This window comes from Anopheles aquasalis, chromosome 2, assembly GCF_943734665.1.
Source record: "Anopheles aquasalis chromosome 2, idAnoAquaMG_Q_19, whole genome shotgun sequence".
NCBI classification, from domain to species: domain Eukaryota; kingdom Metazoa; phylum Arthropoda; class Insecta; order Diptera; family Culicidae; genus Anopheles; species Anopheles aquasalis.
Genome location: NC_064877.1, coordinates 75,887,285 through 75,902,960, shown reverse-complemented (window position 1 = coordinate 75,902,960; position 15,676 = coordinate 75,887,285). Strand labels below are relative to the sequence as shown.

General features: G+C 48.3%; 1 protein-coding gene across 1 annotated transcript; it reads left to right on the top strand.

Moving 5' to 3' along the window:
• Nucleotides 1-3,068: 3,068 nt before the first annotated feature.
• Nucleotides 3,069-3,731, top strand: LOC126581836 (ubiquitin-conjugating enzyme E2 2-like). The gene is made up of 2 exons (XM_050245763.1): nt 3,069-3,202; nt 3,268-3,731. The coding sequence occupies exon 2, from the start codon at nt 3,288-3,290 to the stop codon at nt 3,729-3,731; it is 444 nt and encodes a 147-aa protein (XP_050101720.1). The 5' UTR covers nt 3,069-3,202; nt 3,268-3,287.
• The last annotated feature ends 11,945 nt before the right edge of the window (nt 3,732-15,676 follow it).

Here is a 15,676-nt window from a genome sequence, read left to right as displayed (position 1 = left end):
GGCAGGGCTCGTCCATTGCGGTTCTTGCTTCTTTGGGATGCAGCAACTTGAAAGACAATCTGCCAGGTGATGGGCGGGAACAGGAAAAGGAAGCGAGGGTACACCCTTTAGTGGCGAGATTATTTTCATCAACGAAATACCTTAAACGAAACCAACCAGGGAATCCACATGGTACGAAAATCGGCTGCTCCTGCATTCACCTTTCCTTTCGTTCTGCCTGGCAATGGGATGAGGTGTCCAGTTGGTTGTTTAAGGTGAGCTGAGTTCGAACAGCTTTAAGGTTCTTTAATTTAGGAGGAACGACTGCTCCACACTTTCAGCTTCCCTTTCAGATTGGGAACAAGATAGATTCAAACCACCAACAGGAAACTGGCCAACTTACCTCCTAACCGGTCACTTAGCGTCACACAATCGCAATTGATGGAAGGAAATCAATTAGGTACACACATACGCCTCATGAATAAAATCCTTTCGCGGTCACGCGGCGCGGGAAAAGTGATTTCAAATGACCCTACTTGCCACCCCCATCATATCCACTGTCGAGGCTTTTTACTGAATTTTTCATTCAATTTTTAACCATCTCCGAACCCCCTTCCGGTACTGTAGCCATCCGCAACCAGCTTCGACCGCGGAGGTTCGACGTCGATCTCGCGCTTCGTAGGTAGATTATTCAAACGTGCCTGGAATCTCATTTCACCGGACGGGCTAAAGTGTTACGAAAACGGAGGCCACGCGCGCCCGGATTGGAGTGGCCGGACGATTGGCATAAAAATTTAGTCTCCCACGTGCGCGTCGGCGGTTTTCCGGTTATGATTCCACCTTCTCCTCCACCTCCGCACGCCGGCCGAGAGGGGTGGATAGGGTTTTTTGACATTTTAAATATTCAATTAAGCTGTTTGGTGTGGCGCAGAAATAGCGTTCCTGTCGGTGCGCGGTGTGTCCAGTTGGTATTCGGTGGGAATGGCGCCGGTTAGAAGATGCGTGAGCTAGAAGTGAATGGCAGAATCGATGACACCCCGTTTGCCGTGTTGGTGCGGATTATTAGTTACATGCAAATTACACAACTCCAGTTACTTAATATTGCTCCAGGCCGAAGATGGGGATTTTATTCAATTCAATTTCATTTTACATTCCGTTTACAGTAATTACTATAGGAAATCATAAGCACACATGTTGGAAGAAACGTGAGGAATTCCAGTAATTTGGCTATGTTTCGGATACTTGTAGATAATAAGATCATTCGCAAGTGAGTTTGATAGACTGCCGTCTTGCCCTGCAGCCAATCCGGGAAGATGCAGTAGAGTTGCTTGTAATACAAAATCAGAGGGGTTGATAAATTTGCCTCGCTTCCGTTTCTGCCATACTTCCATCAGCGCCAACAACTGCAGGGTGTATTCGTATGACTTAGTTAGAGCACACTTTTCACATTTCTTAGAATATTCCAAAATCTGCACATGTTTTCCGTTATGCAGCATAAAGTCAGCCAGATAGGCACCAGAGCCCTCTACTTCATTAGCTTTTTCTGGACTGCAACAGCTAATGGTGCAAACAAGTGACCCGACCTTCATTTTGTTAATGTTTTCCAAATCTATCTTAAGGCGTGGCGTTCCGATGACAAAAACCGTTGCCAGTTGATACGCTTGTTCCAAAGTGACTCGCTTAAAGCCATCCTTTTCGGCCTTAAAGGTCAGAGCAGGATCATTCTCGGTTATCATAACTGTTATCCCAGCATACCGCAATGCTCGTGCTCAGCTCTCACTCCAACCGTGATAGCCAACAACGACGCATACATTATCGGGAGCTGGTTTTTCGTCGGTGAACTCTTTAACAAACTGCACCAACGATTTCTCGCAACGGTTATGATTACAACCGATAGCCCCCGCCTCCTCCATTAGTTCGCTGAAACTGATCATTCGCTCGTCCAGCATTTCCAGATGATGTGGGCCCAACAGATTCACCAGTCCATTCCTACTTTCCACGATACCATCGATCTCATTGTGTAATGACATCTTGCACATAGCATGTGTCAGCGTTCCATACAGATCAAGAAGCAAATTTGGTTTCTTCCCAAATGGAAATTCTAGTATTTTTAGCTCGGACGAATCGGTTGAAACGGTGTTGGGCTTAAATGGATAGAAGGAAACGCCTTTCAGCTTAAGAGCAGAAACTACAGTAGGGTCTACTTTCATGTTCCAATTAGAGCCGGCCGTGGCCCACTGGACTACGGCACCAAACGCAATTAATGTTTCGATCAGGACAGCGTGATTTGCATCAAGATCCGGATCCGAGTATCCTACGATGCGGGCACCATGCAGGGGCTGGAGCAAGGCATGCCTACGACGGCACTCCATCAAACCGATCATCGACCCTTCGGCCTTTGCGATAGCTTCACGCCCCCGCTCGGCCAAGAGATTTTCATCGATTTCATTCTCTTCTTCTTCCGTTGTCCAAGAACCGGAGCATTTTCTCTTCAACTGATGTGACATGATCGATGCTCCGTTTATCACGATACTCTGTATAACGATAGAACAGTGTGAATAATCGTGATAGCCGGCACGATCAGAGAAATATTCTTACCTTTTAACACAATAACTGCCGCTCGTTTTGTTGATCTTCAGGCTACCAGAATATCGTTTTGAATTGCGGAGAAATGGAAAGCAAGCAGAAAGCCGACAACGGTGCCGTCTCCTAATCACAGTTCCACGAGAGTATTCACCACCGTAAAATCTACCTAACAGTTGAAATGAGTTGATCTAGTTAAATCGCCTCGTGTGTTATTAGCAAGCGACGCTGCCGCTGAAAAGCAAGGTCATCTGCCGGTGTTGCCAGCGTAGATGCTGCAATCTATCGATGAGAATCAAGCGCCACTGCTCGTCGAGACTATATGAAACATGAAGAGCTATATGAAACATGAAGCTATATGATGCTATATGAAACATGAAGAGACAATGGCCAATAAGCGAAGGTATTTCTTTTGCAAATGCCTTTAGGATTAAATAAAATAGAAGAAAATTAAATTTTCTGTGATTTCCTAGTCATTTATCGTTAAAAAATGCGATAATCCGATTTTTGGTGAGAACTAGCAAAGGTTTTTCTTTCGAACGAGATCAACGCGATGTTTCGGCGCCATCCTAGCAACTCAGTTTTCCGAGAAACAAAGTGCACCGTGCAATCGAACGAAGTACACAGACCGCAACTTTGCGTACGTTCTTGTTAAACGTAAAAACCTTCTCCCGAGTGCTACAAAATCCTTCCGTTTCATTTTAGGAACTACCGGACACAAACAAATGGCGTTGAAGAGAATCAAAAAGGAGTTGAGCGATTTGGCGAGCGATCCCCCGGCACACTGTTCGGCCGGACCGATCGGAGACGATCTGTTTCAATGGCAGGCAACAATCATCGGGCCACCGGAAAGCCCGTACCAGGGTGGGCTGTTCTTCCTGAACATTCAGTTCCCCACGGACTACCCTTTCAAACCACCGAAGGTTTCGGCGGCCACACGCATCTACCATCCCAACATCAACAGCAACGGCTCCATATGTCTCGATATACTGCGCTCCCAGTGGTCACCGGCGCTCACCGTCGCGAAAGTGTTGCTGTCGATCTGTTCGCTGCTCTGTGATCCCAATCCGGACGATCCGCTCGTTCCGGAGATCGCGCGATTATACAAAACGGATCGTGACGAGTACAACCTGATTGCCCGCGAGTGGACACGAAAGTACGCCATGTGATGAAAACAAGAGCAGCACGGTGCAACACAGGCTGATGAAATCGAATCTCAACACGGCGAGGGATTGTAAAAGCCAAACCCAAATATCAATATAGTTCTGATGGTGCCGTAGTCGTAGTAATAGGCACTAGGTGGCATTCTACTCTCGCCAAGTTCATCGTTATTCGGTGGTAGCAGCTAGTGTTTGAGTTTCCACCAAACGATCGGAATCCTGGCAAAGACTATCTTCTCCCAAGGTCATTAACAGCCTGCATGACATCGGATCTAGGATGCCGGACAGCATGGATTCGCTGCGAGACTTTCCGTATTTTTAGTATTCATTGCCAGTAGGCGACAGAGATTCTGGGAAAGCGTTCCGCGGAACGGACCGGACCAACCCGGTTAACCGAAACACACACATACACTCACTGGCACCATGTCTGGTGCCCGGGAGCGCATAGTTTCCGGCCATGTCACGTCCCACCGATGAATAACTGAAATGGGTCCATCCCATCATGCGATAAGTGTGTACGACCAGCGACCACCCGTTCGTTGATCATGACATATGAAGACATATTCCGGAGAAGGCGCAATAATGGGCGATGGGGCAGTTTTGTTCTGTTGGGCCGAAAGAAACCGCTCGAGGCAGGAGGGCCAGTCGGCCGCCCTTGACTGCTGACCGTGCAAAGGCATCAAACAAAGGCCCATTCAAACGGGGGTTTGCGAAACGTGCTCAAGATCACAGCCACAACCGAATGTGGGAAGCATCAAAGTAAGCCGGCGTGTTGCCAAGTAGCCCCGTGGGGAAGCATAGTAATCGCTGGATTCCTGATGCAGGTAAACTGAACCAATAATTGCAACTGCCTGCGATATCCTTTCATTTACCAGCTGTAATTGAATAATTGTAACTAAAGGTTTGTGCATCCTTGAGCTGGCCGCAAGGTATGTTTCGCCTCGTGCAGTACAAACATGTGCTCTAGCGAGCTGCATTCCCAGCCACTGCTGATGAATTGAGTTCGAAAAACACGCTACCTGCATACATCTCTGTTCGTACGAGAAGCTCGCTCCATTGCAACGGACAAGGAACACAGATTTCCTTGGTGTACAGTTCGTCGTCGAAGGTTTTTCTCCTGAAAGTCAATCCACATTGTGCTGCCGGATTGTAGGCGACCGACCGTGTGTGAGCGAAAGAAAAAGCCGGTGAAAGGATGTGTCATGTTTTGCAATTGCAATTACACTATTGTTCAACATGAATCATAGGGCATGGCGTGGCTTCTGTCTCACTGTTTCTTCCTCGTTAGCACAACCTTCCTTACAAAAAGGGTGAGCTGGCTGGAAGAGTGGATCAGCTGCCAACGACCACGCCAGTTCACACAGGTTTGTCAGCGCAAAGGGCTCCAGCTCAGGGTGCCTTGTAAAAGGTTGTAGCACAGGGTTTTTCGCCCTTCACCAGATGCCTTTCGGCTTTAGGAATTGCAAAGCAGTGAATGCTAATCCTGCCTCTGTCACTTTACTAGCCTTCCTGGCTCCATCATCATCATCATCATCACCGTCGGCTCGCCTCAAACAGAGAGTGAAGACCAGGAGGCATCTTTTGCGTTGGCAACATAAAATGTGAAAATCGATCAATAAGCAGATCTGTATCATTCGTCGAAACAGAGCCAGTGGTGAGTAACGTGCGTCGACAGAGGGTTTAAAAGCTTGCTCCTAGCGAGCCACATGTTGTTCACTACCCCACACTGCTCTGCACTAATCCTCTCGCCCATAAAGTGGACTCACAAGCTGGATCGGAATCGCACGAGACAAGCACACGTACTGGGTACTCTTGAACCGAATGGGTGCATCGTAGGAGCCTTTGCCGGCTATTCAACCATTGGAACTGGATGGTAGAGGTAAGACGTTAGTTATGTACACCATGTAACAATGTATGCTTTATGTTTTAGTTCCTTTGAGTAATGTTTGGTATCGTTTCATGAATGATTGCCAGAGACGATGGAAAGCCTGAGAGAGGTTCTTCAATTGAAATCAGAAAGAGAGAGAAAGCCCTTCACTGGCATTGGCCCCGACAAATCTTAAGATAGATCTGAAATCACCGGAATGACATATGGAGGGCGGCATACAACAGCATGTAAGCCTGTTTTCAATCATTTTCATCTTGGGTTCGGTCCAGCAACAACCACCACTAGGCCTCGCTCAGGCGGCCAACGGAGCTGGATTTAAGGGGTTAGAGAGGGAGTCATAAAATATTGATCCCTCTCATAGCTCAAACTTTCGATAGCCCGGTACCGGAACTTGGCCGCGTGGAACGAAAACCCCTTGCAGCCTGCAGATGGCATGATACGATCAACGGCGATAGTCGTGAGGTGGCTCGAGTCACGCTATCTTTGGTTCGGGCCTCTTCTTACACGTTGAGCAACCCTTTTACTCCGGAGCATTCTTGCCATTTATCACTACGATGGGGCTTCTCGTTTGGGGTCGATCCTAGACCGCGCTCCGTTGCGGTGGCTGATAGGGGATAGGAGGGAGGGGTAGTATCAATATTTAATAACCCATTTTTGCCACCCACATTGACGAGGGTTCTGCGATTTTGCGTAACATAAATTAAATGTTAAAATCATAATTTATGATGCACCCGCTGTCAACCGATCCTCGCTCGTGCGCTCCGTGGATGTTGGTACTCGCCTGCAGAGGTCTAGTGGATCTAGCAAGTGACCAATCCACCAGTAGTCAACCGAAAAGGAGGTTCATAAATAACAAAAGGTTAGACAATTTGACATTCGACTGAGACGAACACCTTTTACTGGCCCCAAAAACCACTGGCACAAAACTTCCTCATCGATCCTATCTCCAAAAAGGAACCGACCACCCTCCCCGGTGCCCGGTTGCCTCTAGAATGGACAGTCGATTATGGTGGTCTCTTAGTATCGGTGAGTGAGATTTGCAAATCAAATTCATTGAGACAACGACGGCAGTCAAACACTATTTCTGAGTTAGTCATGTTCAGTTTCCATTCATCTACGCCATCTAAACTGCTTGACAATTCATTCCAAACGACTCAATTCCTGGGACCACAACGGTCCGAAGCAATTAACAGAGCAAAGCGGGAACTCCCGTCTGTCCGGGGGTGAGACAAATTTTTCGTTTCCCTTTAATTTGTCCATCAGAGGGCACAGACACCCCACTTCAGACCTTTGTGACGCGATCGCTGGAATACAGAACACCCGGAGCATTCCGAAAATCCTCTTTGTCCCTCATTAACGGATGCCTCCGCGAAAATCGCGGACAAATGAGCCATCGTTTAAGCTGTATAACATTATCAACTGGTGTCCCCTAGCCGCGCGGGATTACGGAGTGAACCAGGGGGGCCCAGCGACGGACGGGCGTGTCAACTGCAGACTGCGTCACGGGGAATGTTAAATGCTCGAGCGAAATAAAAATCTCAAACCCTCAATGGGGAGAGCACGCTACGGAACCGGAGCTCTGGAGCCTGCGGGGTGGGAAAACGATTAAGCGAAGATAAAAGTAACATCCATTTTGTGCCCTCGCCGGATTCCCGGTTTGTGTTATGCGAGCTAACGCTCCTCGCTCCTGGGTCCCGTTTTGTCGGTTCCCGGGCGCACAAATCACTGCCAGCCAAGGAACTCATTAACTTAGTTCCATCTCCACCGCGCCTTGCGAAGTGAAGTGTGAATGTCTTGTAAAGTGGCAAGACTCAGGGAGTCCTAGCGGTGTCCCTGTGCAACACGCTGCTAAACGCCAGGGCCAGCGAGCTTAAATTAAAAATGCAAACCCGTCATTGGCAACTGGAGCTTATGGAGAGACGTTGCTGGCTCGTGCACGCGGGCACAGCAGCTGCGCCGGACGTTGCATCTCGCCGTTGGCAGATGGTGTTTCTAAATGAAGTTATTTATTTATTTAATCAGCAGTGAGCGTTCAGAAACGTACTACGTAGGAGCAGCAGCGTGTTCTTATTAAACTGTTACTCTCACTCGAAGCTCGCTTTTCATTTCTTCTGAGGTCTAGCAGCTTCCAGTTCACCTAAGAGACTAAATGAATGAAAGTCCAGACTTTATCAGCCAAAGAATAGCTTATCACTGGAAGGAACAATAATAGCTTAAGTCAAAAAGTGGTCCAGTCAAGCTGTTATCGAGATTGAAGCGAGCAATAGCGCGATTCAAAATGCCGCACCTCACCGAAGATGTCGAACCGGGGTTTGGGGGAACACAAATTAAACTTTTCTAATCAAAGCCGACACTCTCGCAACGTTTCCATTTCTATTTCAGCTTCTGCTGCACTTCGATCAAATGCTAAATCGAATCGCCCCGCCGCTCGCTCACTTGAAAACTATGATTGCCGAGATACCGAGTGCACCAGAGTGCACCCAGGACTCGAAGTTGCACCCGCAACTGAGCGTTCGAAAGGCAAAGGACGAGGCAATTATTTTCTAAATTTCGGGCTCCCGTCACTCTTATCCCGTGCTGTTATCATCTCGCTAGTTTCGAGCCACGTTATCGTCACAATCACTTTCCTGTTTGTAGAGCAATAAGCCATCACCACCAATAGACCATCAATTTTGCATAGAGGGTGTCTCCTTCATGGATGCTGTAGGATAACAAAAATGACGTTGGATTTTCAAGTTCACGGTCCCCCGCTTCATCCGTTCTTTGGCGGCACTTTAGAGGAAAATGTTTTCTTTTAATTTCCTGTTGATCCATCGTATGTTGTGCAGCTCTCGCTGATGCTGATGATAGGCAACCCGATGGCACCGCCGAACGCCATCACAGAAATCCATCAAAAGAGCGAGAGCAGGAACGAACGATCGGCCGTCGCCGGTGCCTGTCTACTGTGAGGCAAATTCAATCAACTTATGTTCAATACAGTTTCCGTTTATCAATTTCATTATTGAAGTGGATGGTCGGTACCACCTCCCTGGGCCGCTGCGCTTCTCCATAGCGCATAGTTGAAAGGGGAAGAGGAGTTCGTAAGCAAAGCGCCAACAACCTCATCTCTAGCGTTTGCTGCCCCGCCCTGAGAAGATGCGCCTTCTGTTGCGAAAGCGTTCCGTTGGGCACGTTAGCGGCACGAAAGTGGCGGACAAAAAGTCACTGAAAGAGGCACTCAAGATGGGGATACCGCTAGGCGCACGCGAACGTCTTGGCTTCTCTCGCCATCACTCAACGTCAGCCAGCTGGCAAAGCAAAGATTTCTCTCGTTTCCGGATTCGCTCGGAACCCCCGTTGTCGTCGTCGTCGTCGTCATCGAGGACGTAGAGTGTCGCGATGATGATGATGGGTCTTTGGGACAATTTCCATCGAAACATTGGCCGTTTTGTTGGTGACAACGGAGTGTGTGCTGAAACACTGTTTTCCGTCACAGTTGCATACTAATAAGCGGTCCCCCGGACCGCTGGAGCTATCGCGGAATGTATTAACGCGTTGTAAGACCGGCATTGCCAAGCAAGCGATTCAAGGATGAGTGTTCCCTTGATGTGCGGCACCTCATTCGCGCGGAACGTTGCCTGTGGTGTCGGGTTGGGTAAAGTCGGCAGTCAGCAAGGCAACAGACAGAACAACTTCCAACACTTTCAGGGTAAACCATTTGGGAGCCTAAATTATGGATGCAAACAACGGTCGATACGAACCGAAGGTATTGATTGGGACCGCAGCTCAGTGGCAAGTAAGTCAATTAGGGGCTCTAATAAAGATCCTAAGATGATTCCAGGACAATTCTTAATGTTACCATTTACCCACAGATTGAAGTATGCATACACAACTGTAATCTAAAGGCCGATATGTAGCGCTTCTTGATGCTAAGTAATTATCAATCACAATCAGCAGATGAAGGTCGCCACTAAACGGACCACCCCAAGATGATGATTGGTAACTATTCCGCACGTCGTGTCCCCAAATCATCTCTCTCCTCTCACTGCATTGTGTTGATTCCTTCCAGAAGAATCCTCAGAAAGGTTAACCACAACCAGGAATGCCCCACGCGTGAAGTACTCTGCTCGTAATCATCATCACCACAGGTTCCTCCAGTCCCGTGGCGTGGAGTGGAGACCGGTCGTACTCGTGAGCGAGGTAATGGGAATCCCGAACCGGCACCACTAGAAATCCCTTGTTTTATTGAAAATGAAATTTTTACTACCAGATTCGCCGACCCGCGCGCACCCAATGTGTTCAAATGTGCGGGACGCGTACCAAATCCCGTCGTCCCTCAATAAACTGTAACCGAACCGGCATCGCCAGCAACCGTAGCAGCCAGCTTTCCCTTCAATAATGTTTATTCTGTCCATTACTGCTTTAACGCAAACAGACACATACATCGGCGCCTTCCCGGTGATCTTTCCGGCGTTGTGTGTGACCGGAATGGACACGGGAACACCATAATGGTGTGGACCGGAGGGGGGGGGGGGGGGAGGACCCTGGGACGTATAATGGACCGAGTGACAGCGGATGATGTCTGCCACCGGCTCCGGCGGCTGCCTGATGATGATGAAGCACTCGAGAGCTTGATGATGACAGGGCGGATCTGGACCGTGAACGGTCAAACAACATCGGGAGCGTGTGCATCATGTGTGTGTTCGAAGGATACGAGACACGCCTTGCGTGTGACGCGACCTTCGCCACTTTCCCGTCACGAGCCTGCGGTCCACGTTTGGTCCTTGTTTGGTCCCGGTTGGAGCGGAGAAATGAATAAAATTTCATTTACCCCAGTGGAGTCGTTCGTCGGTGGCAGCACCAGCGGAGTGGCCGCTCTCTTTATGCCGGAGCGCGTCATGATTAGGAGTGTATAAGCATCGTAAAGTGGAAACATAATTATGCTTCGCCCAACAACCACCACCACCACCACCGCCCTCCGTTTGATGATCATTATTTTCGCTCATTTGGATCCAGCAGCAGCAGCAGCAGCAGCAGCAGCAGCATAAGCAGTCAGTTCGTCGTCGTGTTGCGCGATCAGCGTCCATTCCCTTCCTTTCATCATCACCGACGGTCCGGTCAGTCGCTCGGTTGGTCAGAAATGGTCAGAAATGACGGGCTCAATTTGAATAAATTGGAAGATTTATGTTATTATTTCGTTTGTGGTGTTACAATCTCCACCCCTGGCTTCAATTCCACAGAACTCTGGATGAATCGTACGGTAGGAAAGGGGTTAACGGGGAGGGCTTTGGGAGTTTTATGTGGCCGATTCCTGTGCCCGACAGCAATGTTGCGGTCAGCCGCCCGGTCAAGGGTTCGTGCGAAGTGCGCGCGCGTGCAAGATCGATAATAACCACCATCATCATCATCATCATCATCATGACCATCGTGGTATTCGTAAAATGAAATTATGATGAGCTTATGTGAGAAGCTTATCTGCCCCACAAAAATGCGTTCCCAGGGAGTGGTTCCTTTTAAACCCGGGAGTGGCACTTTGAAGCGTTGGACGTCATCCTTAAATCCCCTCCCCGTTTTGAAAAAGCACCTCCTTGGGATTGAAAGTGTATGATTTTTATGTTTTTGCAAAGGTGTGTGTTGGATATACTGGAATTTGAATAATGCGGCCGGCTACGGTTGGTTGAGGTGGCACCGAGAGAGAATCCAGATTACCGATGACTCCATTACAATAAACTTTATGGAGAACCATCAACAGCACTTCCAGCAGAAGAGGTTCCAATTCATCCCCAATTCAGGCGGGCCCCTCGTTTGACTCCGAAACATCCTGGGCCTCTCCAGATAGAGACAAGTGGTTTGCTCATTCCATTCCCTTTCCCGGCTCGCTCGGTTATTAGCTTGCCCTTTAATCATCATTTATGGTAACGGCTTTCGTCGGTTGTCGGGGACCAGAGGGATGTCCTTTTCGTTGCAACTAATTTCTGTTGGAACTGCTTGCTCTCTCTCTCTCTCTCTCTCTCTCTCTCTCTCTCTCTCTCTTTCTCTCGTTCTTCATTAATAAAATATCGTCAGGCATACTACGCACTAGCAGGTCCTGTGCCGGATCTTCTGGTGGTACATAGTGTCGGGGCCATATCGACGCCGGCATTTGCCAAAACTCGACGTCATCAAAGTTTACGGCCACAAACAACGCTGAGAACATGCTAGGGTGGATGGATTGCTGGAGGAAGGCTTGTGTTTAGTCCTTTTTGCTAAACCACTCCAATTGAAAGCGACAGTAAATTCACCGGTAACCGTTCACCATTCCTTCTGCTTGAGTTCCGTGACGAAATTGGGTGTACAACTGGCTCATTAATAACTGCTACCTCCATCTCCCTCCCTCAAAACCGAACTGGAGAAGACTTTTTAATTTCGTTCAAAGGATTTTTATCCAGTGGAGAGAAGTAGGAGGTGATTATAAAGCAATCGACACCAGCAGCAGCACCACCTTGTTCGCCAATGGTACGCTCGGTGTCTATTTCTGGCCGGAAAAATGTAACAAAACCTAACTCATTAAAATTCTGCCTCACCAACACCTCCACTCCAGGCGCACCAGAAGTTCATCCCTGCATCGGCAGGCAGCTCGACGTGGGACGTGCGGTAGCGACAGCGAACGAAGGCAACAGATTGGTGGGCTTTGGGGCAGGCAGTCGGGGTTCCTTAAAATTTATAAAGTTCATTAGGCTAATCGAGTTGTTGTCGGGTAACGATGTTGAAAGTTCTCGGCCTCTTGTTTTTTTTGCTGTTGTTTTTAATACTCCGAACTGTCCTGTAGGCCCGTGTACCCTGGGTTGTGGCTGACCTTCCCAACCAGCTCATCGATTGAGACGGAGTCTGTGGCCGAGGGTGGTCGAGGACCGAGGCTCCCGATCCGAACGTGTCATGAACCAAGGGGAATAAAATCGAATCAGACCCAGCTTTCATTAAGGACCGGACACCAGAGGATGGAACCCTGTCACCAAGAGAGGCAGAGTGGCAGAGCGGGAGACAGTTTCAAGAACTGAAGCCGATAAAACCGGCCGGCAAGTCCGCCCATTTTGTGCGAAACTGTGTGTCCTCCGTTTTGCAGTGCCACAGCGGTCTGACCGCACTGAATGGTCTGTGTCATCGCCAAGCTGGGTCGCAGCCACCGTCAAGGCCAAGCCCAGCTTCAGTTCTGGCTGTAGCTTGGAGCTGGTAGGTGGATGGATGGAAAAGTGAACAATCCGCTTGCCGGTGACACAGACAAAGCGGCTTCGATCGCACCGGAATCCTTGCACGCTACGCTACGGAGCGGGGTAAGTGCCGCACACAACTTATCTCTAACCCTTTCGCTCTCGGTAAACGGCGAACATACAGGGCACTCGGGCTCTAGCGCTCTGGCCTCTGTGCGAACGTTGTGGCAGATCAAACGACGGAGATTACATGAATAATTTAAAACATGATTAAGTATGAAAAATGATAGTCGGTAGAATAGTTTCCCAGCTCGTTGCAGCGTCAACTGCAGCCCCTCCCTGCAGCTGCCAAGCGGCTCTAGGTTTGCGGCTGACCCTCCATCTTCCACCATCAATCAGCGGGGGCCCCTCGTCGGTCTGGACCGGGCCGGGTTGATACTGGTGCGATTCGAAATGGCACCAAGAAGCGTTACTGGTGCGTCACACCCCCCCCCCCCCCCCCCGGAACACGCCGAGAAGCCGTGCAGAACAATGGTTGGAAATATGTCGGAGACAAACGGAAAGCATAAAAGTGCTTATCTATGAACGGCTTCACTCCCGCCTGACACTGCCATACGCTCATAAAGTAAGAAAATGAACGCCAGACGGCGTACGATGAGCAAACTGTCTCGAAGAATGGGGTTTAGAGAGGGGCGAGGGGGCCGCTAGATGTGACGACTATCACTGTCTGCCTGGTTGGCCACTTAGCTGGCACGACGTGGCGTTAGTACGAATGCAGGCGACTCGAAAGTAGGAAGCTATCGCCTAAAGTTGTGTTTATTTTTCCTGACTAACAGCGGGACCGGAGTGTGTTGGCAGGAGGGTTTGAGGAAGTAATTTTCAAAAGTGACGAATTGAGGGTAGTAGACATGCGCAACATTGTTTGCAGTTTGCACATTTGGAGCCGTGCAAACGAGACTTTGGTTTGTGTGTGTTTTGCATTTACTGCTACTTGAGCTCAGCTAAACCTGGCAGTAGTTCTGCATTTAAAATGCTGGATTTATATCCTAAATGTCGCCAAAGAGACGTTTGGCAATTTTTTTGGCTGTAAAATTGCTAGTCAGCTTCGACTAAAATCCAAAATCCAAGGTGGCATGGCCTGCCAGAAGCAGTTTTCCAGTCATAAGCATCAACATCTTATTGCAGTGCCAACTCCGTTGTGCGCTGTAGCTGCTTGTGGCGATCCAGAACAATGCCACTCCGACTCGGACTACGCTATTCCGTCGCTGGTCCGCGACCGAAAGCGAGGACAGAACTGCAACCAGAAGAGAATAATGAACATGTTGGTACGAATCAACCGATACTCAACCTCACTCACAATGCTGCTGGCCGATGAAATGGAAAACTTCCGCCACCAACTAGAAGCGAACTGGAAAGCCCGGAAGGCACGACAGGACGAGAGGTCTTTCCACGGAACCACGCTAGTGAGAGGTACTGGTAGCGCAGTTCCGCTCGCTTCCTCGCCCGCCGGTAATCGGTGAGAAATTATACGGGTGACAAACGGACGATTACACATTTTCTGCAGCCAACAGTCCGAACTAGCCCATTAAGCTGTTTGGTTACTAGCCCCGTCTTTCCCTCGCCTGAGGCGACCGCCACCGCTATTCGAAGTGGTGAAGTTTTGCCTTCCATTTCATGCTGCTTTTAACCTCCCACCCCTGGCTATTATTTTTTTTTTTTTGGTTTGTTGTTGGCCGAGCTCTCCGCAAAACCAGCGAGAAGCATTACAAAATGAAAAGCGTCGGTTAAGTGTATCCTGGAGCGATTGTTGGCGTGTAACGCGCTGCTTGGAACGATTGTAAGTTTGTCTGAGTTCGGAAACGCCGTGTTCATCATCGCGCAACAACTTTACCATTCGGCGAAATGCATCGAACTGAGTGGAGGAGAAAATAGTCACAGTGGGCGCGGGGGCCCTCATTCCTGTCTATTAAATTTGTTTAAAGGTTGTCCTGCAATTGATTTTGGTTTGGAGGAAAGTGTTCTCGCTATCCTGGACACCATGTTCGGGCGTTTAATTGTGATCCAAATGATCCAAAAGGACATTCGCTGTACAACATTCGGTCAAGTCTTTTCCCACGTAGATCCGATCGCATACAAGCTCATTCATGTGTTAGCCTCTCAACTGGATATACAATATTTCTTTTAAAGTAAAAGAATTACTAGTGACGTACTGAACTACTAATAAATCTTCTTAAATTTATTCAAAAATTGAAAATTCTCTTCGTGTTTTAATAGTCCTTATTATAAATCGTTCAATTATTTGCCGAATTCTGTGACAAAGTATAACCAAATCGTTTGAAGGCGAACATGTAATGTGGTTTACTAGAAGCGCAAGCACTTTCTGAGGATTAAAATTAGTGCTACGAAGGATTCTTGAAATATTTCGTAAGCTAATCTTTCACTATTCCTGCAACATTGTTTCCATTTTATGCGACAACCGTACGATTGTATACTATACGTAATTGCGTTCGATCGTATGCATGACTGCGAGGTCCTGTTTTTCAGTAACCTATAGTGTACTAAATATTCAACTTTTCTCTAGTAAAAGCACATTTTCAACAAGGGCAAAGCTTCTGAATTTAGTAGTCGACGACACAAAAAGTTTCTCAGGTTGCTTTATGTCGACTGCAAAGCTCTGGATTCGAAATTCTACTACCGCGTAGTAGTCCTGCGCAGAAGCGATACGTTCTAGTATCCACAGCTTGCCTCCGTTATTGGTACTGCCTAGAACGCGGCAGATGTCGCTACTTTAGTATTCTCTCAAGAAATCACTGAAAGGATGTTGGCGCCTGATTTGTTCAACATTTTTGCTACGCTTTATGAGTTAATTGAACATCACCAAGAATCTGTTCAACTGAAAT